This window comes from Pongo abelii, chromosome 16 (genome assembly GCF_028885655.2).
Source record: "Pongo abelii isolate AG06213 chromosome 16, NHGRI_mPonAbe1-v2.0_pri, whole genome shotgun sequence".
In the NCBI taxonomy this organism is placed as follows: domain Eukaryota; kingdom Metazoa; phylum Chordata; class Mammalia; order Primates; family Hominidae; genus Pongo; species Pongo abelii.
The window spans coordinates 24,931,542-24,950,893 of NC_072001.2; the positions used below are offsets into that span (position 1 = coordinate 24,931,542).

The 19,352-nt window shown below is 42.0% G+C and overlaps 1 protein-coding gene across 19 annotated transcripts in view; it reads left to right on the forward strand.

The window, feature by feature from the left end:
- The window catches only part of HERC2 (HECT and RLD domain containing E3 ubiquitin protein ligase 2), a 299,653-nt gene that overhangs the window by 203,472 nt on the left and 76,829 nt on the right, over positions 1-19,352 (forward strand). For all 19 annotated transcript variants that reach the window (XM_063716530.1, XM_063716528.1, XM_063716533.1 and 16 more), the window contains 11 exons: positions 2,828-3,095; positions 3,193-3,329; positions 3,889-3,987; positions 6,699-6,867; positions 6,965-7,090; positions 8,863-8,971; positions 9,078-9,217; positions 13,311-13,501; positions 14,223-14,328; positions 14,411-14,502; positions 18,726-18,901. In XM_063716530.1, coding sequence (XP_063572600.1) covers positions 2,828-3,095; positions 3,193-3,329; positions 3,889-3,987; positions 6,699-6,867; positions 6,965-7,090; positions 8,863-8,971; positions 9,078-9,217; positions 13,311-13,501; positions 14,223-14,328; positions 14,411-14,502; positions 18,726-18,901 — 1,613 coding nt within the window. The remainder of the gene's footprint in view (positions 1-2,827; positions 3,096-3,192; positions 3,330-3,888; positions 3,988-6,698; positions 6,868-6,964; positions 7,091-8,862; positions 8,972-9,077; positions 9,218-13,310; positions 13,502-14,222; positions 14,329-14,410; positions 14,503-18,725; positions 18,902-19,352) is intronic.

Consider the following 19,352-nt stretch of genomic DNA (forward strand, 5'->3'; position numbering starts at 1 on the left):
TTTGGTTTTCTGCAGTTTCCCTAAGCTGGGCTCATGTATGCAATGGTGGCCCACCCCACCCACCCCACTGTCCTCCTTGAAATTTGCTGAAGCTGCTTGCATCTTTGGCTTGATTTTTGTTCCCCTACCAATCTGGAAACTTTTGACTATTGTTTTTTCCCCCTGCCTTGCTCTTTTTGTTCTTTTCTGGAAATACTATTATACATCTGTTACACTGTTAGTGAGTTTCCTTTTACGATTTTAACAGAAAGTCTTTCTTCTCCTTGTTAGTAGCTTGATTTAGTTTGTCTTGATCTGTTTGAAAGGTCAAGATGCTTTGCTTTGTTGGGCCTAATCTGTTGTTATGTCCATCCAAGACATACTTTATTTTATATTTTTCACATCTCTTATTTCCATTTGGCTCTCATTTAATAGTTTTATATCTCTTCTGACAGTTCCTTTCTTCATCCCTTAAGTCTATCTTTTTTTTTTTTTTTTGACGGAGTCTCGCTCTGTCACCAGGCTGGAGTGCAGTGGCGCGATCTCAGCTCACTGCAACCTCTGACTCCCGGGTTCAAGTGATTCTCCTGCCTAAGCCTCCCGAGTAGCTAGGACTACAGGTGCCTGCCACCACGCCTGGCTAATTTTTGTATATTTAGTAGAGATGGGATTTTACCATGTTGGCCAGGCTGGTCTCGAACTCCTGACCTCATGATCCGCCCGTCTCGGGCTCCCAAAGTGCTGGAATTACAGGTGTGAGCTACCGTGCCCGGCCAAATCTATCTTTTACTGTACATTTTAAAACATATTTCTGATAGTTATGTTGAATTTCTTGTTTGCTAATTCTAACATCTGCCCACCTGTTGGTCTGCTGCTCTTTGCAGTTTTTATTCCTTGATTATTGTCAGTTATTGGTTGTTGTCCTTCACATATGTGAGAATTTTTATTTCATTCTGGATTCTTTGGATGTTACATTGTATTGGCTCTGGGTTCTGCCTCCTCTGGAGAATGGGGAGTTCTCTTCTCACAGGCAGTTCAGTACCTGGCAGTCCTCCTTGATCCTGAGGTGGCTTGGTGCCAGGCTTTCTAATGATTTTTTATTAAGGATTTAGAATCTCTTCTGGGCGTCACTGGAAGCCTTGACATTCTCCTCCCCACCTCTGGTTGGTTGAGCTTGAGCCTCAGATGCTGTCCTGGCCCTGGGCAGCTGGGGAGCCCCTGCAGCCTTCCAGCGGTCCCTTTGTGCCGAGCCCAGGCTCTTCAGTGGTGCTTCAGTTTAGATTTCAGCTGTAGATTTGCGGGTAGTCTGTCCACACATTTCGTGGTTTTCCCTCTGTGGTTTCTTTCTCAGGTGGGCTTTCCCTGGCATTCTGGTTGCTCTGTCAGGCCGGGACCCCAGCCCTTGCAGTGCAGGAAGGTGCGCTGTCTGTGGTTAATGTGCATCTTGCCTGCAGGCTTCTCTGTGGTTTCCTTCTCAGGCGGGCTTTCCCTTGCATTCTGGTTGCTCTGGCAGGCCTGGACCCCAGCCCCTGCAGAGCGGGAAGGTGCACTGTCTGTGGTTAATGTGCGTCTTGCCTGCAGGCTTCTCTGTGGTTTCTTTCTCAGGCGGGCTTTCCCTTGCATTCTGGTTGCTCTGGCAGGCCTGGACCCCAGCCCCTGCAGAGCGGGAAGGTGCGCTGTCTGTGGTTAATGTGCGTCTTGCCTCCAGGCTTCTCTGTGGTTTCTTTCTCAGGTGGGCTTTCCCTTGCATTCTGGTTGCTCTGGCAGGCCCGGACCCCAGCCCCTGCAGAGCAGGAAGGTGCGCTGTCTGTGGTTAATGTGCGTCTTGCCTGCAGGCTTCTCGGGGTCAGGGGTTGGTGCTCGTTTTATTGCTGATTGCGTCAGCTGTTCTCCAGTGCCCTCAAGCAGTTTTTAAAAATATTTTATCCAGAGTTCATGATTATTATCAGCCAAGGGTTAGTCCAATGCACCCTAACTCCCCATTATCAGAACCAGAACTCTTGGCTCAATCTGGCTCTGAATTTTAAACTTTTAGGATGAAACCTGTCACTTCCAAGTTACCCAGACTTCGCTGCAAAACCCTAGGCTTTGATACTTCCTGAGCACTGGGGGGCTCCACAATGTCCTCGGTTTCTTCCTGATTCCTTCCTCACATGCTCAGTTTAACAAAATAGCAAGTCAGTGCTATGAGAGCAGCTGGGGAGGAGGACCAGGGAGTTGCAGACAGATCAGGGAAGTGCTCTTTGTGCTGTAGGTGGGGAGTTCCCAGCTGCAGAGACTGGCAGTTTAGATGTTCACTGATTCATTGCAGTGTGTTTCCCAACTAATACTCTTTTATTTCTCTTACTTTTTAATACCTTGTTTAACCTCACTGTGGTTATTTAACCCTTGAATAGTTGAGGGTTGGTTTAATGGTACATGAGAGTCCTGTGTCATTTCTGGCCTGTCTAAAACACAGGTGCCTGTGGCCCCCACCACAGTGCCTGATTAAGGCAGGGGGAATGCCTTTCTCCCTGCTCCCTCAAGCCCCTGTGACTGCTCGCTTAGGGCTGTAATGAAGTTTTCCTTAATGGACATTGATACTTGGCTAATTTAGTAGGCTCTCTGTCTGCTGAAACAGGAAAGTTATTTTACCACCAAGTATTTTCCCTGCATTAAACCGCGAAACTTGGCTTTGTCATTTTCTAACATGTTTTAGGAACTCATTGAAAAACACACATGTGAATGCGGGCTTTCTAGACTTGCGTACTGCAGTTCGCAGTAGAAGGCCATCACCCCCGTGTTCCTAGACTGTGTAAGCTAGCCGAGGGTACTTCCCAAACCTCCCAGGACCCTCTTGTCTGCCCAGGCTGCCGCACTGGCCGTGTGCCAGTGCTTGGCTGTGGAGTCCACTCACCCTTCCAGCCCAGGATTTGAAGATTGCAGCTCCAGTGAGGCCACCACACCTGTCGCCGTGCAGCACATCCGCCCTGCCAGAGTGAAGAGGCGCAAGCAGTCGCCCGTTCCCGCTCTGCCGATTGTGGTGCAGCTCATGGAGATGGGATTTCCCAGAAGGAACATCGAGTTTGCCCTGAAGTCTCTCACTGGGGCTTCCGGGAATGCGTCTGGCTTGCCTGGTACTTCATTTTCCTGGCCTCTGCTTGTGTGTATGTGGGTTCCCGCTTCAGGGCTGTTGACTCACGGTGGCCGGTGTGCTGTGTGTGTCTCTCTTAGGTGTAGAAGCCTTGGTCGGGTGGCTGCTGGACCACTCCGACGTCCAGGTCACGGAGCTCTCGGATGCAGACACAGTGTCCGACGAGTATTCTGATGAGGAAGTGGTGGAGGACATGGATGATGCCACCTACTCCATGGTCAGTGCCTCCCATGTGACCGCCCGCACCTGGGCTGCTGTCTGTCTAGCGCTCTGACAGTCTTACACCTTGGCTTTCTCTGTCCCTTGAAAGAACTAACTATGTCTACTGTGGACTGTTCCATAAAACCAGCCTGTGGTATTGCCGGGCACAGAACAAAGCTGTGTTTCACTACTGAAGAGATGATTGGGTTTCTATATCATAATTACTTTTAGCTTTAGAACAGACCCTTGTTCAAACATCTAATGATCTTCGGTAGCCATTAGAAGATATTTTATTCAAATACCATGTTTTGACACATCGGTTTCTGACCTGAGTAAATTGTTCATAGGATTAATTTGCAAGTGCCTTGGAAATTTTGTATACTTGTAGCTTTTGAGATTCATTTCTGCCTACTGTGCTACTGCTATTAGTCTTTTTTAAATGAAGATTTTTATAGGGAAAATAAAGGATTTCATCCTCTACTTTTTAATATTATAGATTTCACAGACTTACTTCTTTTTGAGTAGGTTTATCGCTTTCTCCTGTCTTTTTCTTTGAATGTATTTATTTCTTGTAGTCTACTGGTGCTGTTGTGACGGAGAGCCAGACCTACAAAAAACGAGCTGATTTCTTGAGTAATGATGATTATGCTGTATATGTGAGAGAGAATATTCAGGTGAGTAATCGTCTTAAGCTGGAACCTCGATCCGTTTTTCACTCAGCAAATATTTGAGTATGTCCTATATGCCAAACATCAGTGGACAGAGGCCCGTGCCCTCAGGGAGCCTGCCTTCTGGTGCTGGAAGACATACCTGATCATGAGCTCATGGTACGCTAGAAGGTGCTGTGTACCCTGGAATGAGAAAGAGCAGACTACAGTAAAGGGGTGGGAGTGAGGGCACAATCCAGGGATGTGGGGCTGCAATGAGAAGGTGAGATGGGTGCAAAGCCTACAGGGTGGGAAGGGTGGCTCAGCAGGATGGGCACCCAGACAGAGGCTGCTGTGGCTGCCCTGGTGTAGCCAGAGGACAGAGGGGCAGATGGGCTCGGGGGCAGCCGGAGAGTGCAAGTGGCCTGTCCACGGTGGACATGGCGCAGAGATGGCTGTTTTCTGCTAGTCCCACTTGTGACACTTCCTACATACCTTTCCTTGTTTTTCTTATGTAATTCTCATTTCTCATTGCCATCAAACTTTAAAAATCTAATTATGTTTTATATAGTCCTTTATCTACTTTAAATCATTTCTTGTCCTAATTTTCTTGTTTTAGTATATTTTAGAGAAAATCCCCCAAATCATCTCATTTCACCTGTATGTATGTCAGTGTGTATCACTAATAAAGAATCTTAACATAATGACATTTCTGTTTACCAGCTTTACCTAACAAAATAAATAATAATTCCTTAATATCATCTTATATCTAACGCTTGCTTGTAGTTTTCCAGTTTTCTCGGAAATGGCTTTAATGGTTAGTTTTTGAATTTGGATACAACCAAGATTGTATGCCTTATCTACATTTGGTTGATGGATCTTTGAAGTCTATTTCAACCTAAAGTGGTTCCCCCTTGTCTTAGCTCAGTTGGCTATAACACAGTACCATAGACTGGCAGCTTCAACAACAGACATTTATTTCTCATGGTTCTGGAGGCTGGAAATCCAATATCAAGGTGCCAGCTTGGCTGGTTTCTGGTGATGGCCCTCTTCCTGGCTTGCAGGTGGCTGCCTTTTTTTTTTTTTTTTTTTTTTTTTTGAGGCAGAGTCTCGCTCTATTGCCCAGGCTGGAGTGCAGTGGCGTGATCTCTCACTACAACCTCTGCCTCCCGGGTTCAAGTGATTCTCCTGCCTCAGCCTCCCGAGTAGCTGGGATTACAGACATGCACCACATGCCTGGTTAATTTTATATTTTTAGTAGAGACAGGGTTTCTCCATTTTGGTCAGGCTGGTCTCGAACTCCTGACCTCAGGTGATCCGCCTGCCTTGGCCTCCCAAAGTGCTGGGATTATAGGCGTGAGCCACCATGCCCATCCTGGAGTCTCTTCTTATAAAGACCCTAATCCTGTTGTGGCAGAGGCCCACTCTTATGACCTGATTTTACCTTAATGACTTCCTTAGAGGCCCCATCTCCTAATACTGCCACATTAGGAGTTGGGACTTCATGAATTTTTGGGGTGGGGGGGGACACAAACATTCATGATAACCCTCCTTCCCCCGTCCTCTCCTTTCATGCTGTTTATTTGTGGCTGAAACCATGTCCTCCAAATGTCTTACAGTCTGTATTTGATGGTGGCTTCCTTGTGGCTAACATCTTCCTCTCTCCCTGTTTCTCCAATACAGTAGGAGTTAGGGTTGGAGGGTGATTGGACCAGGCTGAATCTCAGGCAGGAAGCTTCATAGGCATGTACTCCCTCCGGCCCCATCTCAACAGGCAAGCAGGTTTGGGTGGGTTAGGTCTTGTCAGCCTGCTCCTTCCTTGATAGCATTCTGTATTAACTGTCCATCCCATAGCTCCAGCAGGCATTAGTGTCATCACCTAGACCTATCATTAGGGGCTGCACCATAGTGATTTTCTAACTTCATCTTTTCTGAGTTTGTTAGCTGGAATTCTCCTCTGTGAAAAAAAGCTTTGTTATTAATCTTGGTTACTCTTGATAATACAGGGAGACTTTATCAGTTTTCAGAATGATGCATTGGTGTTCTGATATGTATAAAGATGACCAGGAAGCTTTGTTTTCCTTATTATCATGATGACCAATCCATTGGCTTTTAGGATGTGATGTTTCCACTGTTATGTTTTTGATGATCAGGGAATCCTTTTGAGTGAACCCAGTAATCTTTGAAAGCTCCCTTCCTTTATAACACAAGTTGATCCAGGCTCTTCCTGTATATTTCCTGCCTGAGACACAAAGCCAGACAGTGTTCTAAAGAGTTTCTGTTCCCTTTAGCATTAAATAATACTTAGAATGCACTCTGGGTGCCAGATGAAATTCTTTTTTTTTTTTTTTTTTTTTTTTGAGATGGGGTCTCACTTTGTCACTCAGGCTGGAGTGCAGTGGTGTGATCTTGGCTCATTGTAACCTCCACGTTCCAGGCTCAAGCAATCCTCTCAACTCAGTCTCCCGAGTAGCTGGGACCACAGGCATGCACCACGACGTCTGGCTAATTTTTGTATTTTTGGTAGAGGTGGGGTTTCGCCATGTTGCCCAGGTTTGTCTCAAACACCTGAGCTCAAGCGATCCTCCCGCCTCAGCCTCCCAAAGTGCTAGGATTACAGACGTGAGCCACTGTGCCCAGTCAAAATTCTTTATTAAGAGTAGAGTAATACTACTTACCATGGCTCATTTCACCTGTGTACATGATGGACTGGATCTCCAATTTCATTTTAATTCTAGGTGGGAATGATGGTTAGATGCTGCCGAGCATACGAAGAAGTGTGCGAAGGTGATGTTGGCAAAGTCATCAAGCTGGACAGAGATGGGTTGCATGATCTCAATGTGCAGTGTGACTGGCAGCAGAAAGGGGGCACCTACTGGGTTAGGTACATTCATGTGGAACTTATAGGTGAGCACATTCTTTGTTCAGTGCTTTTGCTTTTTCTTAGAGACAGAATTCCCGTAAATGAATACTGATTATAATGATTTGTTATTGAAATCTGTAGGCTATCCTCCACCAAGTTCTTCTTCTCACATCAAGATTGGTGATAAAGTGCGGGTCAAAGCCTCTGTCACCACACCAAAATACAAATGGGGATCTGTGACTCATCAGAGTGTGGGGGTTGTGAAAGGTAATATTATCTGGGTAATAAAATTCCTGATGTTAACTTTTCATTAACGCATGTGTACTTAGTATTTCTTTTTGTTCAAGCACACGAAAAAGAAAACAAGTGTGAAGACAGAGATAGAGTGTTCCTTTGCTTGCAGTGAAACAATCAGATTTATTAATGTTAACTCATTGCAGTGCAGGAGAACACACACCCTGGGGAATGTGTGTCTCCATCAGAGGGAGTGAGTGAGGACTAATGAAGTTTATGTTGGGTATTTGGGGGAGGGGTCGAGAAAACAGGGGTAATTCTAAGACACGATGTCTTAATAAATTTACCTAGCAGGCAGAAAGAACAGAGCCATGCTAACGTCATGATTGGTAAGGAAGCAGTCATTCATATCACCAGGATAGGGGACTGTGTGGTTGTTTGTGGTTTGGATTAGACTCAACTTTAATCACACATGGTTAAGGAGGGGTTTTGGTTGTGCCTTGATTCATCAGTCACAGAGTGGCCTTACCTGATGTTCGTGTTCTGTCAACTTGTCCTGTCAGTTGTTCTGTGAAATGGCCTAACATTGACATTAACAGACCACCTCCTGACTGTCAGGACTGCTTTTTCTTTCTCCTCCCCTGACCAGGCTGGAGTGCAGTGGCGCCATCTCGGCTCACTGCAACCTCCACCCCCGGGTTTAAGCAATTCTCCGGTCTCAGCCTCCAGAGTAGCTGGGATTACAGGTGCCCACCACCATACCTGGATAATTTTTGTATTTTTGGTAGAGATGGGGTTTCACCATGTTGGCCAGGCTGGTCTCGAACTCCTTACCTATTGATCCGCCCGCCTCGGCCTCCCAAAGTGTTGGGATTACAGGCGTGAGCCACCATGCCTGGCTCTCTTTTTCATGCTGTATAAAAATTTAGGACTGAATTTAAGAAATGGAAATATGCTAATGATGGGAATTAGGAACTGGAAACAATTCTCAGATGATATTTAATATGATACTGTTGAGATTCCAAATCAAATCCGTGGCACATTTTGAAAGGTATACTATGTCTGTTTTAACAGTTGCATGGGAAATAAGTATGTGTATAGTTTTATAAACTCTTGATGCCATAAAGAGATTGTTTATTTGAACCTTGTGGAAGCCTCTCTTTTCATCAAATCGCTTAGAAAATGGCCACAGTTGGTGGTGGTTCCCCAGTGGTGAGAGGTTCTTAGAGCTTCTCATGTTACATAAGAACAAATGGATTATTTAATATTTTACTTTAAACATTTTTCTTTGCTTAAGAGATTGTTAAAATATTTGCAAATCAAAACAAGACAAATTTTAAAAATAAGAATTTGGTTTCTTTGTTTTGAGTGACACGTTGCCCTTATCAAAGGACAAAAGAAGTCTTCAAGTTATTAATGTGGTTTTTATTCCCTGAGATACCAAAGCTATTATATGGAATTGTTGACTTGGTGTAATTAAAAACCAAAATGTCCTATTTTAAACCTAATGCAAAAGTAAGGAATGTAGTTTACAATGAACCTCCATGTGCTCATTACCTGGCTTTAACGATTGTCGCCTCACGGCCAAAATTATTCATGCTCCCTTCTTGTGATTATTTTGAAACCAGTCACTGACATCATGTATTATTTCATCCATAAGCATTTTAGTACCTATCTCTAAAAGATAGACTCTTTGTAAAATACAAATAACTACAATGTAGTATGACATGGCTAGGTGCAATTTTAAGTTCAGGTTTTTATTGGTGAAGAGGAAGATGGATCAGGTGATTTGTATTCTGTCCTAGCTTTCAGTGCCAATGGAAAAGATATCATTGTCGACTTTCCCCAGCAGTCTCACTGGACTGGGTTGCTATCAGAAATGGAGTTGGTGCCCAGTATTCATCCTGGGGTTACGTGAGTTATTTTTATGATTGCTAGATTTGCTTTGGGACGAATGGTTTTCTGTTGAATTAAGTTTAATAAATGACCTTTCTTAACTCAGTTGCTATTTTACAAATAGGTGTGATGGATGTCAGATGTTTCCTATCAATGGATCCAGATTCAAATGCAGAAACTGTGATGACTTTGACTTTTGTGAAACGTGTTTCAAGACCAAAAAACACAATACCAGGCATACATTTGGCAGAATAAATGAACCAGGTATGGCAGAACGTTTATATTCTCTCTTCCACCATAGATTAATGAAATACTTACTGTGGACCACAGTGTATTGGAATTTGTTATTTTAAGGTTCCTATGTATGTGGTAATTCTGTAGAGTGAGTACAGTGAAACGGAAGTGACGGTCCTACCCACTGATGACTGGCTGGCTTTTTAAAAAAATCAGGATGGGGTATCGGGGAAGAATTAGAATAACTAGGCTTGTTTGCTTGTTTTTCCATAAAGAACATTAAAAGAATCTCAAGAAACTAGTAAGTGTTTAGTTGCATGGCATGTGGAATTGGTTAGGTGGAGAGTGAGGTTTTTAATTTATATACCTTTTATTGTATTTCTCATTGTGGCAAAATATATATAACTTAAAATTAGCCACTTAATCATTTTCTAAGTTTATAATTCAGGGTATTAAGTACCTTAAGTACGGTGTTGCACAACCATCACAACTGTCTCTTACCAAAACTTTTCACCACTCCGATCAGAAACTCTGTACTCATTAAGCAGTTTAACTGCCCTACTTCTCCCTACCCCAACCCTGGTAACCTTGAATCTAACCTTGGTCTCTATGAATATGACCACTCCAGATACCTCATCTAGATGGAACCATGTAAGATTTATCCTTTTGCGTTTAGCATAATGTCTTCAAGCTTCATCCATATTGTAGCATATGTCAGAACGTCATCCTTTTTAATGGCTGAATGATATTCCACTGTATGCATATATCACTTTTCTTTGTGAGAGAGAGTCTCACTCTGTCGCCCAGGCTGGAGTGCAGTGGCGCGATCTTGGCTCAGTGCAACCTCCGCCCCCTGGCGTCAAGCAATTCTCCTGTCTCAGCCTCCTGAGTAGCTGGGATTACAAGCCTGAGCCACCACGCTCAGCTAACTTTTCTATTTTTTTTTAATTATTATTTTTTTGAGACAGAGTCTCACTCTGTCTATAAGGAGTGTATATGTTATATACATTTTTAGTTTTATTGGTTACCGAAGATATTAATTATAACATCTATTTTTGAGTCATTTAAATCTATTATTATTTAGTATATTCTCCTCCTAAACAATGCAAAAACCTTAGTTCTCTTTAAGATCATTTATCTTCATTCTGATTTATATGTTCTTAACATATTTTAATTTTTTTTTTTTTTGAGATGGAGTCTCACTCTTTTGCCCAGGCTGGAGTGCAGTGGCGCGATCCTGGCTCACTGCAACTGACACCTCCCGTGCTCAAGTGATTCTACTGCATCAGCCTCCCGAGTAGCTGGGATTACAGGCTCCCACCAGCATGCCTGGCTAATTTTTGTATTTTTAGTAGAGGTGAGATTTCACCATGTTGGCCAGGCTGCTCTTGAACTCCTGACCTCAGTTGATCCATCCACCTCAGTCTCCCAAAGTGCTGGAGTTACATGCATGAGCCACCGCGTCCAGCCAAAATTTTATACATTTTATATAAATACAACATGCATGAGCCACCACGTCCAGCCAAAATTTTATACATTTTGTATAAATACATATCTAACAGTACTATAGAAGACATTCTTTTATGCACACAGAAAATGTTCATAAAATCCAGTCATATGCTAAGTGGGTCATATGCTCAAATAGAAGTTTCAAAAAATGTCAAAGGATCAGCCAGGCACAGTGGCTCATGCCTGTTTTTTTTTTTTTTTTTTTTTGAGACAGAGTCTGGCTCTGTCGCCCAGGCTGGAGTGCAGTGGCGTGTGATCTTGGCTCACTGCAAGCTGTGCTTCCCAGGTTCACGCCATTCTTCTGCTTCAGCCTCCCGAGTAGCTGGGACTACAGGCGCCCGCCACCACGCCCGGCTAATTTTTTGTATTTTTAGTAGCGATGGGGTTTCACCGTGTTAGCCAGGATGGTCTCGATCTCCTGACCTTGTGATCCACACCTGTAATCCCAGCACTTTGGGAGGCCGAGGCGGGTGGATCACGAGGTCAGGAGATCAAGACCATCCTGGCTAACACGGTGAAACCCCATCTCTACGAAAAATACAAAAAATTAGCCGGGCGTGGTGGTGGGCGCCTGTAGTCCCAGCTACTTGGGAGGCTGAGGTGGGAGAATGGCGTGAACCCAGGAGGTGGAGCTTGCAGTGAGCCGAGATCGTGCCACTGCACTCCAGCCTGGGCGACAGAGGGAGATTCCGTCTCAAAAAAAAAGGTCAAAGGATCAAACAATACATGTGGGGCATGTGATGATTTTTATGTAGTCAATATTCATTTAGATTTTTCTGCATACTTTGTAATTTCTCTCTACTTTTTTCTTCCTCTCTAATTTTCCATCTATACTGTTTTTCTCCTGCCTGAAGATACCCCTTAATATTTTTAAAAATGTGTCTTTGTGGGTTACAAATTATCTATTTTTGTATGTCTGAAAATGTCTTTATTTCTCCTTTATTTTTGAGAAGTCTTTTTGCTAGGTGTTTTCTTTCAGCACTTTAAAAATAGTATTCCATTGCAATTTGGTTTATATTATTTCTCCTGAAGTTGGATGGAAGTCTAATTGTGGTTCATTTTATTTTTCCTTCGTCTGCTTTTCAGAGAGTCTTTTTGTTTTCATCTTGCACAGGTTTTACATGTGTATGGAGATGTTTATCTGTCTTGGGGTTGGTAGGGCTTCTGGGGCATGATACCTGCTGTCTGTTTTGGAAAATTCTGTCTTTCAGTATTTCTTCACATGTTGCCTCTGCTCTATTTTCTATCTTTTTGGGGGGACTCTTCTTTAACTTGTGTTAGGCCTAACCTCTGTCCTGCAGATGTTTTACCTTCTTGTTATGTTTTCTAAACTTTTGCTCCTCAGTTCTTCATTCCAGATATTTTTACTTTCTCTTCAGCTGAGTTCAGTGTGTTCTAAACTTACTCATTAAGTTCTTAATTTTAATTATTGGATTTATCAGTTCTAGTCTTTTTATTTTATTTTCCGTAGTTTTTGGTTCTCTGCTGAAATATTATCTTTTTGAACACAGTAAGCATAGTTATTATATTAAAATCTGTCTTCTAACTCCAATATATGGAGCCCTTGTGGGTCTGTTTCTATCCTATCATTTCTGGTAATTTTTAGTCATATTTTCTTGCCTCTTCATGTGTCATTATGTACTGGACGTTGTATTTAAAAAGTTATTTCTTGACTCAATTTGAGGCTGAGATGTTATTGTTCTCCAAGGAATGGAGGAGAGAAGGTTCTTCTGCGAGGTACTTGGTAAAGGTTTGTGACTATCTGGGCTCACCTTAATCAGCATTCATTGATTGAGATGATTTTATGCTGAGGTGCAGTCTGTTGGAAAAAAAAAGGGGGAAACCCAAAGACCCTTCATAGTTCACTCTGACTTTTGGGGTATTTCCTGTTGGGGTTCCAAGTGTGGGTTGTATTTCTGTAGCATCCTCAGCCTTCCTGGTCTTTCTGGACCCCATTCGTTTCCCTTCCCTTTACGAGGCTCTCAAAATGCTATGTGTCATCTCAGGGACTTTGCTTGGAACCTGGAGATGCCATCGGGGAACAGCAGCCTCTGATCCGTGGTGTGTGTCATCTTGACACCTCCATTTGCCTCGGGTCTTCCTGCGGTTCTGACCTTGTAATTCCTTATTATCTCCTGAATTCTGATAGTTTGAAGAGGATTTATTTATTTTTGAGTGTTTTGTCTGGCTTTACTAGTTGTCCTCGATGGGGAATGCCAGTTGAATTCCAGATTTGCCATTAATGGAAGTGGAAGCACTTTACAGTTTACTTTTTGCCTTGTATTTATAAAAGCATTTTAAATAAGAATGGTTTTTGTGAGTGCTGTTATTGAACTTTTCCCACAGCTTATTTTGTTTTGTTTGGAAATATATTAATCTGCTGTTGTTCCCTGGGAGATTTTAGTAGAATAAATCATAGCATTATGTGGACTTCATCTCATAAATTGGCGTAATTATATCTTGACTAGGGAAGCCGTTTGTGGCATTTATTAGCTCCTTTCAGTTTGAGACTCTATTTTTCTTTAAGAAGCTCCTTACTATTTAATATTCTTGATCATGATGTTTCTCCCCAGTTCAGCAAGGGTTAATTCTCTTTTTGACTATCATTAAATAGGTCAGTCTGCGGTATTTTGTGGCCGTTCTGGAAAACAGCTGAAGCGTTGCCACAGCAGCCAGCCAGGCATGCTGCTGGACAGCTGGTCCCGCATGGTGAAGAGCCTGAACGTGTCGTCCTCCGTGAACCAGGCATCCCGTCTCATTGACGGCAGCGAGCCCTGCTGGCAGTCATCGGGGTCGCAAGGGAAGGTAGCGTCTGATAGGGCACAGCAGCGGGCACTTTCACACAGATGGTTTTGCCTTGTACATTTTCAAAATGAACTTTGAGCAGCCTGCAAAGTTTTGCTGATAGCACCTGTCAGTACTCACGTTATGTTTTAATTTATAAGTTATTTCAAAGTTACAGAGTTTTATACCATCCAATTTTATTGTCAGAGATTTTAAACAATATGAGTAATAGATTTTATCTAACTGAGCACTTGATAGAGGATGTGGTCAGGCTTTTTCTCCTCCTCTCCTGCATAAAATGTATGAATTCAGATTTGCTTCTGGTTAGAAGTTTTTCTAGTATACTCTAGCAAATTTGTGTTGCACATTGGAGTGCTGTTGTGATTACACCAACGCGTGGGGGCACCTCGTGGGCACACAGGTCAGACTTTAGGACAGGGCCTTTCTCATCTCGACTCTAGTGTTTTCTGTCACTCACTTGGTGGGTGAAAGGACCACCCTAGGCCAGGAGTATATAGATACATGGTTTCTGGGGCTTAGAGTGAGACTTCTCTCTAACGATCAAAGAATGGGGTAGAATATTCTCGTTGCTGCCAGGGTGAGGGAAAATTCTCTCTCATGCTACATTTTATATTGAAAAAATCTCATGTAGATTCAAGCTTCAATGATACTATTGTAGTAGCTAAAATATAGCTGAATTTTGCTAACTGAGAATGTGATTTTTGTCCTTGTTTTTCTAAAGCACTGGATTCGTTTGGAGATTTTCCCAGATGTTCTTGTTCATAGATTAAAAATGATCGTAGATCCTGCTGACAGTAGCTACATGCCATCCCTGGTTGTAGTGTCAGGTAATTCAGTTAGTTTACCTAAAAAGAAGTACCTTCTATAATAAAAACGCCTTTGTTTGATTCTTTACCCATTTTTTCCTAGGTGGAAATTCCCTGAATAACCTTATTGAACTAAAGACAATCAATATTAACCCTTCTGACACCACAGTGCCCCTTCTGAATGACTGCACAGAGGTAAGTAGCTATGCTAGTGTTCCATTTGGATGACTTACAGATGACAAGGGAGGTGACTTGGCCATTTCTTTACTAGCGTTGAGCCCAGTTTTTCCCCCTTTAAATAATTGATTTTATCTGTTTTAAATTTTGACACTTTAAAAGATACAACTTATTTTATACAACTTGAATTTGCTGCGTGTCAGATCAGCTTGAAAAGGAAACAAAATAAATTTCATTCTCACTCTCTTTGGTAGCAGAGGTATACTTGGTAAGTGCTCCTAGCAAAAGTTGTCATCAGGCATTTCAGGTTGCTGATTGCATCTGAACACTTCGGTTTTCATTAAATATCTCTTAGTTTCTGATGGTTTTCCTGACCATATATGTGACGCTGAAGTTGCTTTTTTGTTGTTACACCTGTTGGCGTCAAGCGCTGAACTTGTCACGGAGTGGCAATTTTTTGGTAATAAGGCAGCTTTCAAAATGAGTCTAAGTTTATCTCTGGAAAAGTTTGAAAGAATCAGTGAAGGTTCTTTTAAACAGTACCCACATACTACAGATCAGCGATTCTCTCTCTCTGTCTGTCAAATTTTCAGTAAACCTTTCCACATAGGATGTCAGCATGATTTTTAATACATTAAATATATGTAAAATAAGACAAATTAAGATATTTTTGTTGGCCGGGCGCGGTGGCTCACGCCTGTAATCCCAGCACTCTGGGGGGCCGAGGCAGGCAGATCACAAGGTCAGGAGATCGAGACCATCCTGGCTGACACAGTGAAACCCTGTCTCTACTGAAAAAAAAAAAATACAAAAAATTAGCTGGGCGTAGTGGTGGGTGCCTGCAGTCCCAGCTACTTGGGAGGCTGAGGCAGGAGAATGGTGTGAACCCAGGAGGCAGAGCTTGCAGTGAGCCAAGATCATGCCACTGCACTCCAGGACTCCAGTCTGGGCGACAGAGCCAGACTCTGTCTGAAAAAAAAAACAAAAAAACAAAAAAAAAACAGAAAAAAAGAGATATTTTTGTACTACCTATATATACTGTTGTCTGGTGTAGACTAATTATAATGATAGCAGATAAAAATATCAAATAGTTGATTTTTGTATTCATTTAAAGTTTATAACTGATAAGTTTATTTTTTAATTATTAAATGCAGTTAACCATTCATTTTTTAAAAAAGTTTTCTTTTAGTTTTAACCAAATAGTAATTTGTAATAATTTGTATTTATTTTTGGAGAACACTGTGATGTTTTGTTACATGTATACTTTGTGGAATGATCAAATCATGCTAAATAATGTATCCATCACCTCAAATATTTATCACTTTTTTGTGGTGAGAACATTTACAATCCTCTCTTTTAGCTATTTTGAAATACGTAGTACATTCACAATAGTCACCATTTATTCTAGAATGTCATTGAACTATTTCATAATACACTGATTCATTATAGTCAATACCAGTGGTGCTAATAAGTGAAGAAATTGGCAAAGTATGAAAGAGAAAGATAATATTGAATTTATCTGAAAAAATTAATCTTGAGTTTTAATGCATTTTACTGGTAACTTATTGCAATGTAACCGAATACAGCCTGTAGAGTGCCTTAGTTATATAGTTCAGAGGATAATTTTACTTTAGCCAAACCAGTAACTAAGTAATTAAATCAATAACTGAGATTATCATTCGTAAAAGATATCTTTAATCCAAGAAATTTTCAATTCAAAACCATTCATCCTGTGATACTTAGTGTATGTCATGTACATGAGAAATACAAAGCATTGCAGGTAAATGGAAAACTCCTAACCTAACCTGCATGCCCCCAGTTGACCAAAGAATGAGACTGTCCATTCCTGTGGAGCCACTGCATCTTAAGCATGGCCTTTGCCGTACAAATAGTTTGTTATGGGAATTTTCTTTTCTTTTTTTTTTGAGACTGAGCCTCGCTCTGTCGCCCAGGCTGGAGTGCAGTGGCAGATCTCAGCTCACCGCAACCACCACCTCCTGGGTTCAAGTGATTCTCCTGCCGCAGCCTCCCGAGTAGCTGGGATTAGAGGTGCCCACCACCTCACCCAGCTAATATTTGTATTTTTAATAGAGACGGGGTTTTGTCATGTTGGCCAGGCTGGTCTCAAATTCCTGACCTCAGGTGATCCGCCCACCTTGGCCTCCCAAATTGCTGGGATTTACAGGCATGAGGCACCGCACCCAGCCGGGTTTTTTCTAACATGTAAACAAAAATAGAAAGTATGCTGGAACCCTCACAAACCTGTCACCCAGCTTCAACATTTATCAACATTTTGCCAGTCATGTTTCAATTCCTCCCTCCCACCTTACTTCCCTGCCTCAGCAAGTCCTAGTCATGATCTTATTTCAGGAGCGCTTGCTTCAATATTCATCTCTAACAGGGCTTAACAAAATATAACCCTGGTACCATTATCACACCTCTAACAAGTACTCCTTTTTTTGAGACGGAGTCTCACTCTGTCACCCGGGCTGGAGTGCAGTGGTGTGATCTCGGCTCACTGCAAGCTCCACCTCCCGGGTTCACTCCATTCTCCTGCCTCAGCCTCCCGAGTAGCTGGGACTATAGGCGCCTGCCACCATGCCTGGCTAATTTTGTTTTTGTATTTTTAGTAAAGATGGGGTTTCACCGTGTTAGCAAGAATGGTCTCGATCTCCTGACCTCGTGATCCGCCTGCCTCGGCCTCCCAAAGTGCTGGGATTACAGGCGTGAGCCACCGTGCCCAGCCAACAATTACTCTTTAATGTTATATAATATCCAGTCAGTGTCCAAATTTTCCTAGTTATTTTGTAAATGTCTTTTTGCAGTTTCTGATTCAGATGATGTTTGCATTCTACGCTACACTTAAGTCACTCTTGGTTTTTTTCCTTGCTAAAGAAAAAAAAAAGAGAAACTGAGTAATTGTCTCCTGTAGCATTCTTCATATTCTCAACTTGGCTTTTGCATCCCTATGGTGGTGGTCAAGCTGTATTTCCTCTGAAATGGTAGATCTTGAGGTTTGAGCAGGTCATTTAGGCAATAAAAAGTAATTGTTAGTGTGTGCTTCCAGACACATCCCTCTATGTTCACATGAAATACAGGGATGGAGGAATGTTGTCAATACCACAGCAGGCATGCAGTCTGCCACATGGGGTGTGGGACATTTGCAGGACAAGTAGACCAACTCCACTAAATGCATGGCAAAGGCAGAACAGAGGAAGGTTGGGTCTTGTGTTCTGATTTGAATGAGGCAACAATAAAATGACATGACAGGATCAGAAAAGTTTGATCACTGTAGCATATTGGATGATATGGGAATTATTGTTTGTGCTATGCTAATGTGGATATGTTTCTCAAAAAATTCCTTAATTCTGGCTGGGCGTGGTGGCTCATGCCAATAATCCCAGCACTTTGGAGGCTGAGGCAGGTGGATCACCTGAGGTCAGAAGTTCAAGACCAGCCTAGCCAACATGGTGAAACCCTGTCTCTACTAAAAATACAAAAAATTAGCCGGGTGTGGTGGCAGAAGCTTGTGCCTATGGTCCCAGGTACTCAGGAGGCTGAGGTTGGAGAATCGCTTGAACCCGGGAGGCAGAGGTTGCAATGAGCCAAGATTGCACCACTGCACTCCAGCCTGGGCAACAAGCAAGATTCCGTCTCAACAACAACAACAAAAACCCAAACCTCCTTAATTCAGTGATATATACTGAAGTTTTGAAACAACATAATGCCTAGAATTGTTTAATGATAATCCATACCTGAACAAGATTGGTCACATGTTGATAGCTGTTGAGCTGGGTCATGGAGTCATGGAGTTCTTTGTACTATTTGTTCTAATTTGTGTATATTCAAATATGTTTTATGTTTTAAAAACGATGAAAGGTCTGTTACTGCCTGACATTTAATATCTTCCTTAGTTAAGGCATCTTGGTTCAAGAAAGCTCTAAGAAGAGTTTGCAGTCATTCAGTAAGGCTGTTATCCTATTTAAAAATTTTAGGAAAAAAATCAGTGAGTGTCTCATGCCTCAGGTAGACATCTTGATGAGTTGATCACTTCTTTTGAAGCAAGCATTACTCAGATGTGGCTGCATTAACTTTGAGTAACTCAGTTGGTATTTCCAGAACTGAAGTAAAGGAGCTCTAACCGTGTGTACATGTTTGTGTCTCACACATCCCGTTCTCCACTTAGAGGATCTAGTATGCTTGATTCTACAAAGTCTGTAGATCATGGTTTTTGTGTCTAGTATCACAGGTATATTGAAATTGCTATAAAGCAGTGCAGGAGCTCAGGAATCGATTGTAAAATCCATGGTCTCATCCTGCTGGGACGGATCCGTGCAGAGGAGGAAGATTTGGCTGCAGTTCCTTTCTTAGCTTCAGATAATGAAGAGGAGGAGGATGAGAAAGGCAACAGCGGAAGGTGAGAGCCATTTGTTACAGGTGCTCACTTACCTCCCGCTGCATTCCTGGATCCTCACTTTCGAAAGGAAACATTTAATTAGAATATGTCTCATACTGAGAGTCATTTTATGTCCACACAAATGGTAAATTACAGTTGTTTTCAAAAATTGTATTTTTTTAAAAATAAAGTGTTTAATGTAGAAACACATTATATTTAGAAAAATACCATTAAAAGAGGGAAATGAAAATGTTTAATATCTCTACCTGAAATATCACTGTTACTATTTTGGTATATGTCTTTGTAGTTTTCCTTTTTTTCTGTTACTAAATATATTGTCCTACAGAAGTTGTATGGTATATTTTAAAGCTCTTTTTGCTAAGTATTTTATCATTAACTTTAAAAAATATATTTATTTTTTATTATGGTGAAATATATATATTGTTTACCATTTTAAGTGTACAGTTCAGTG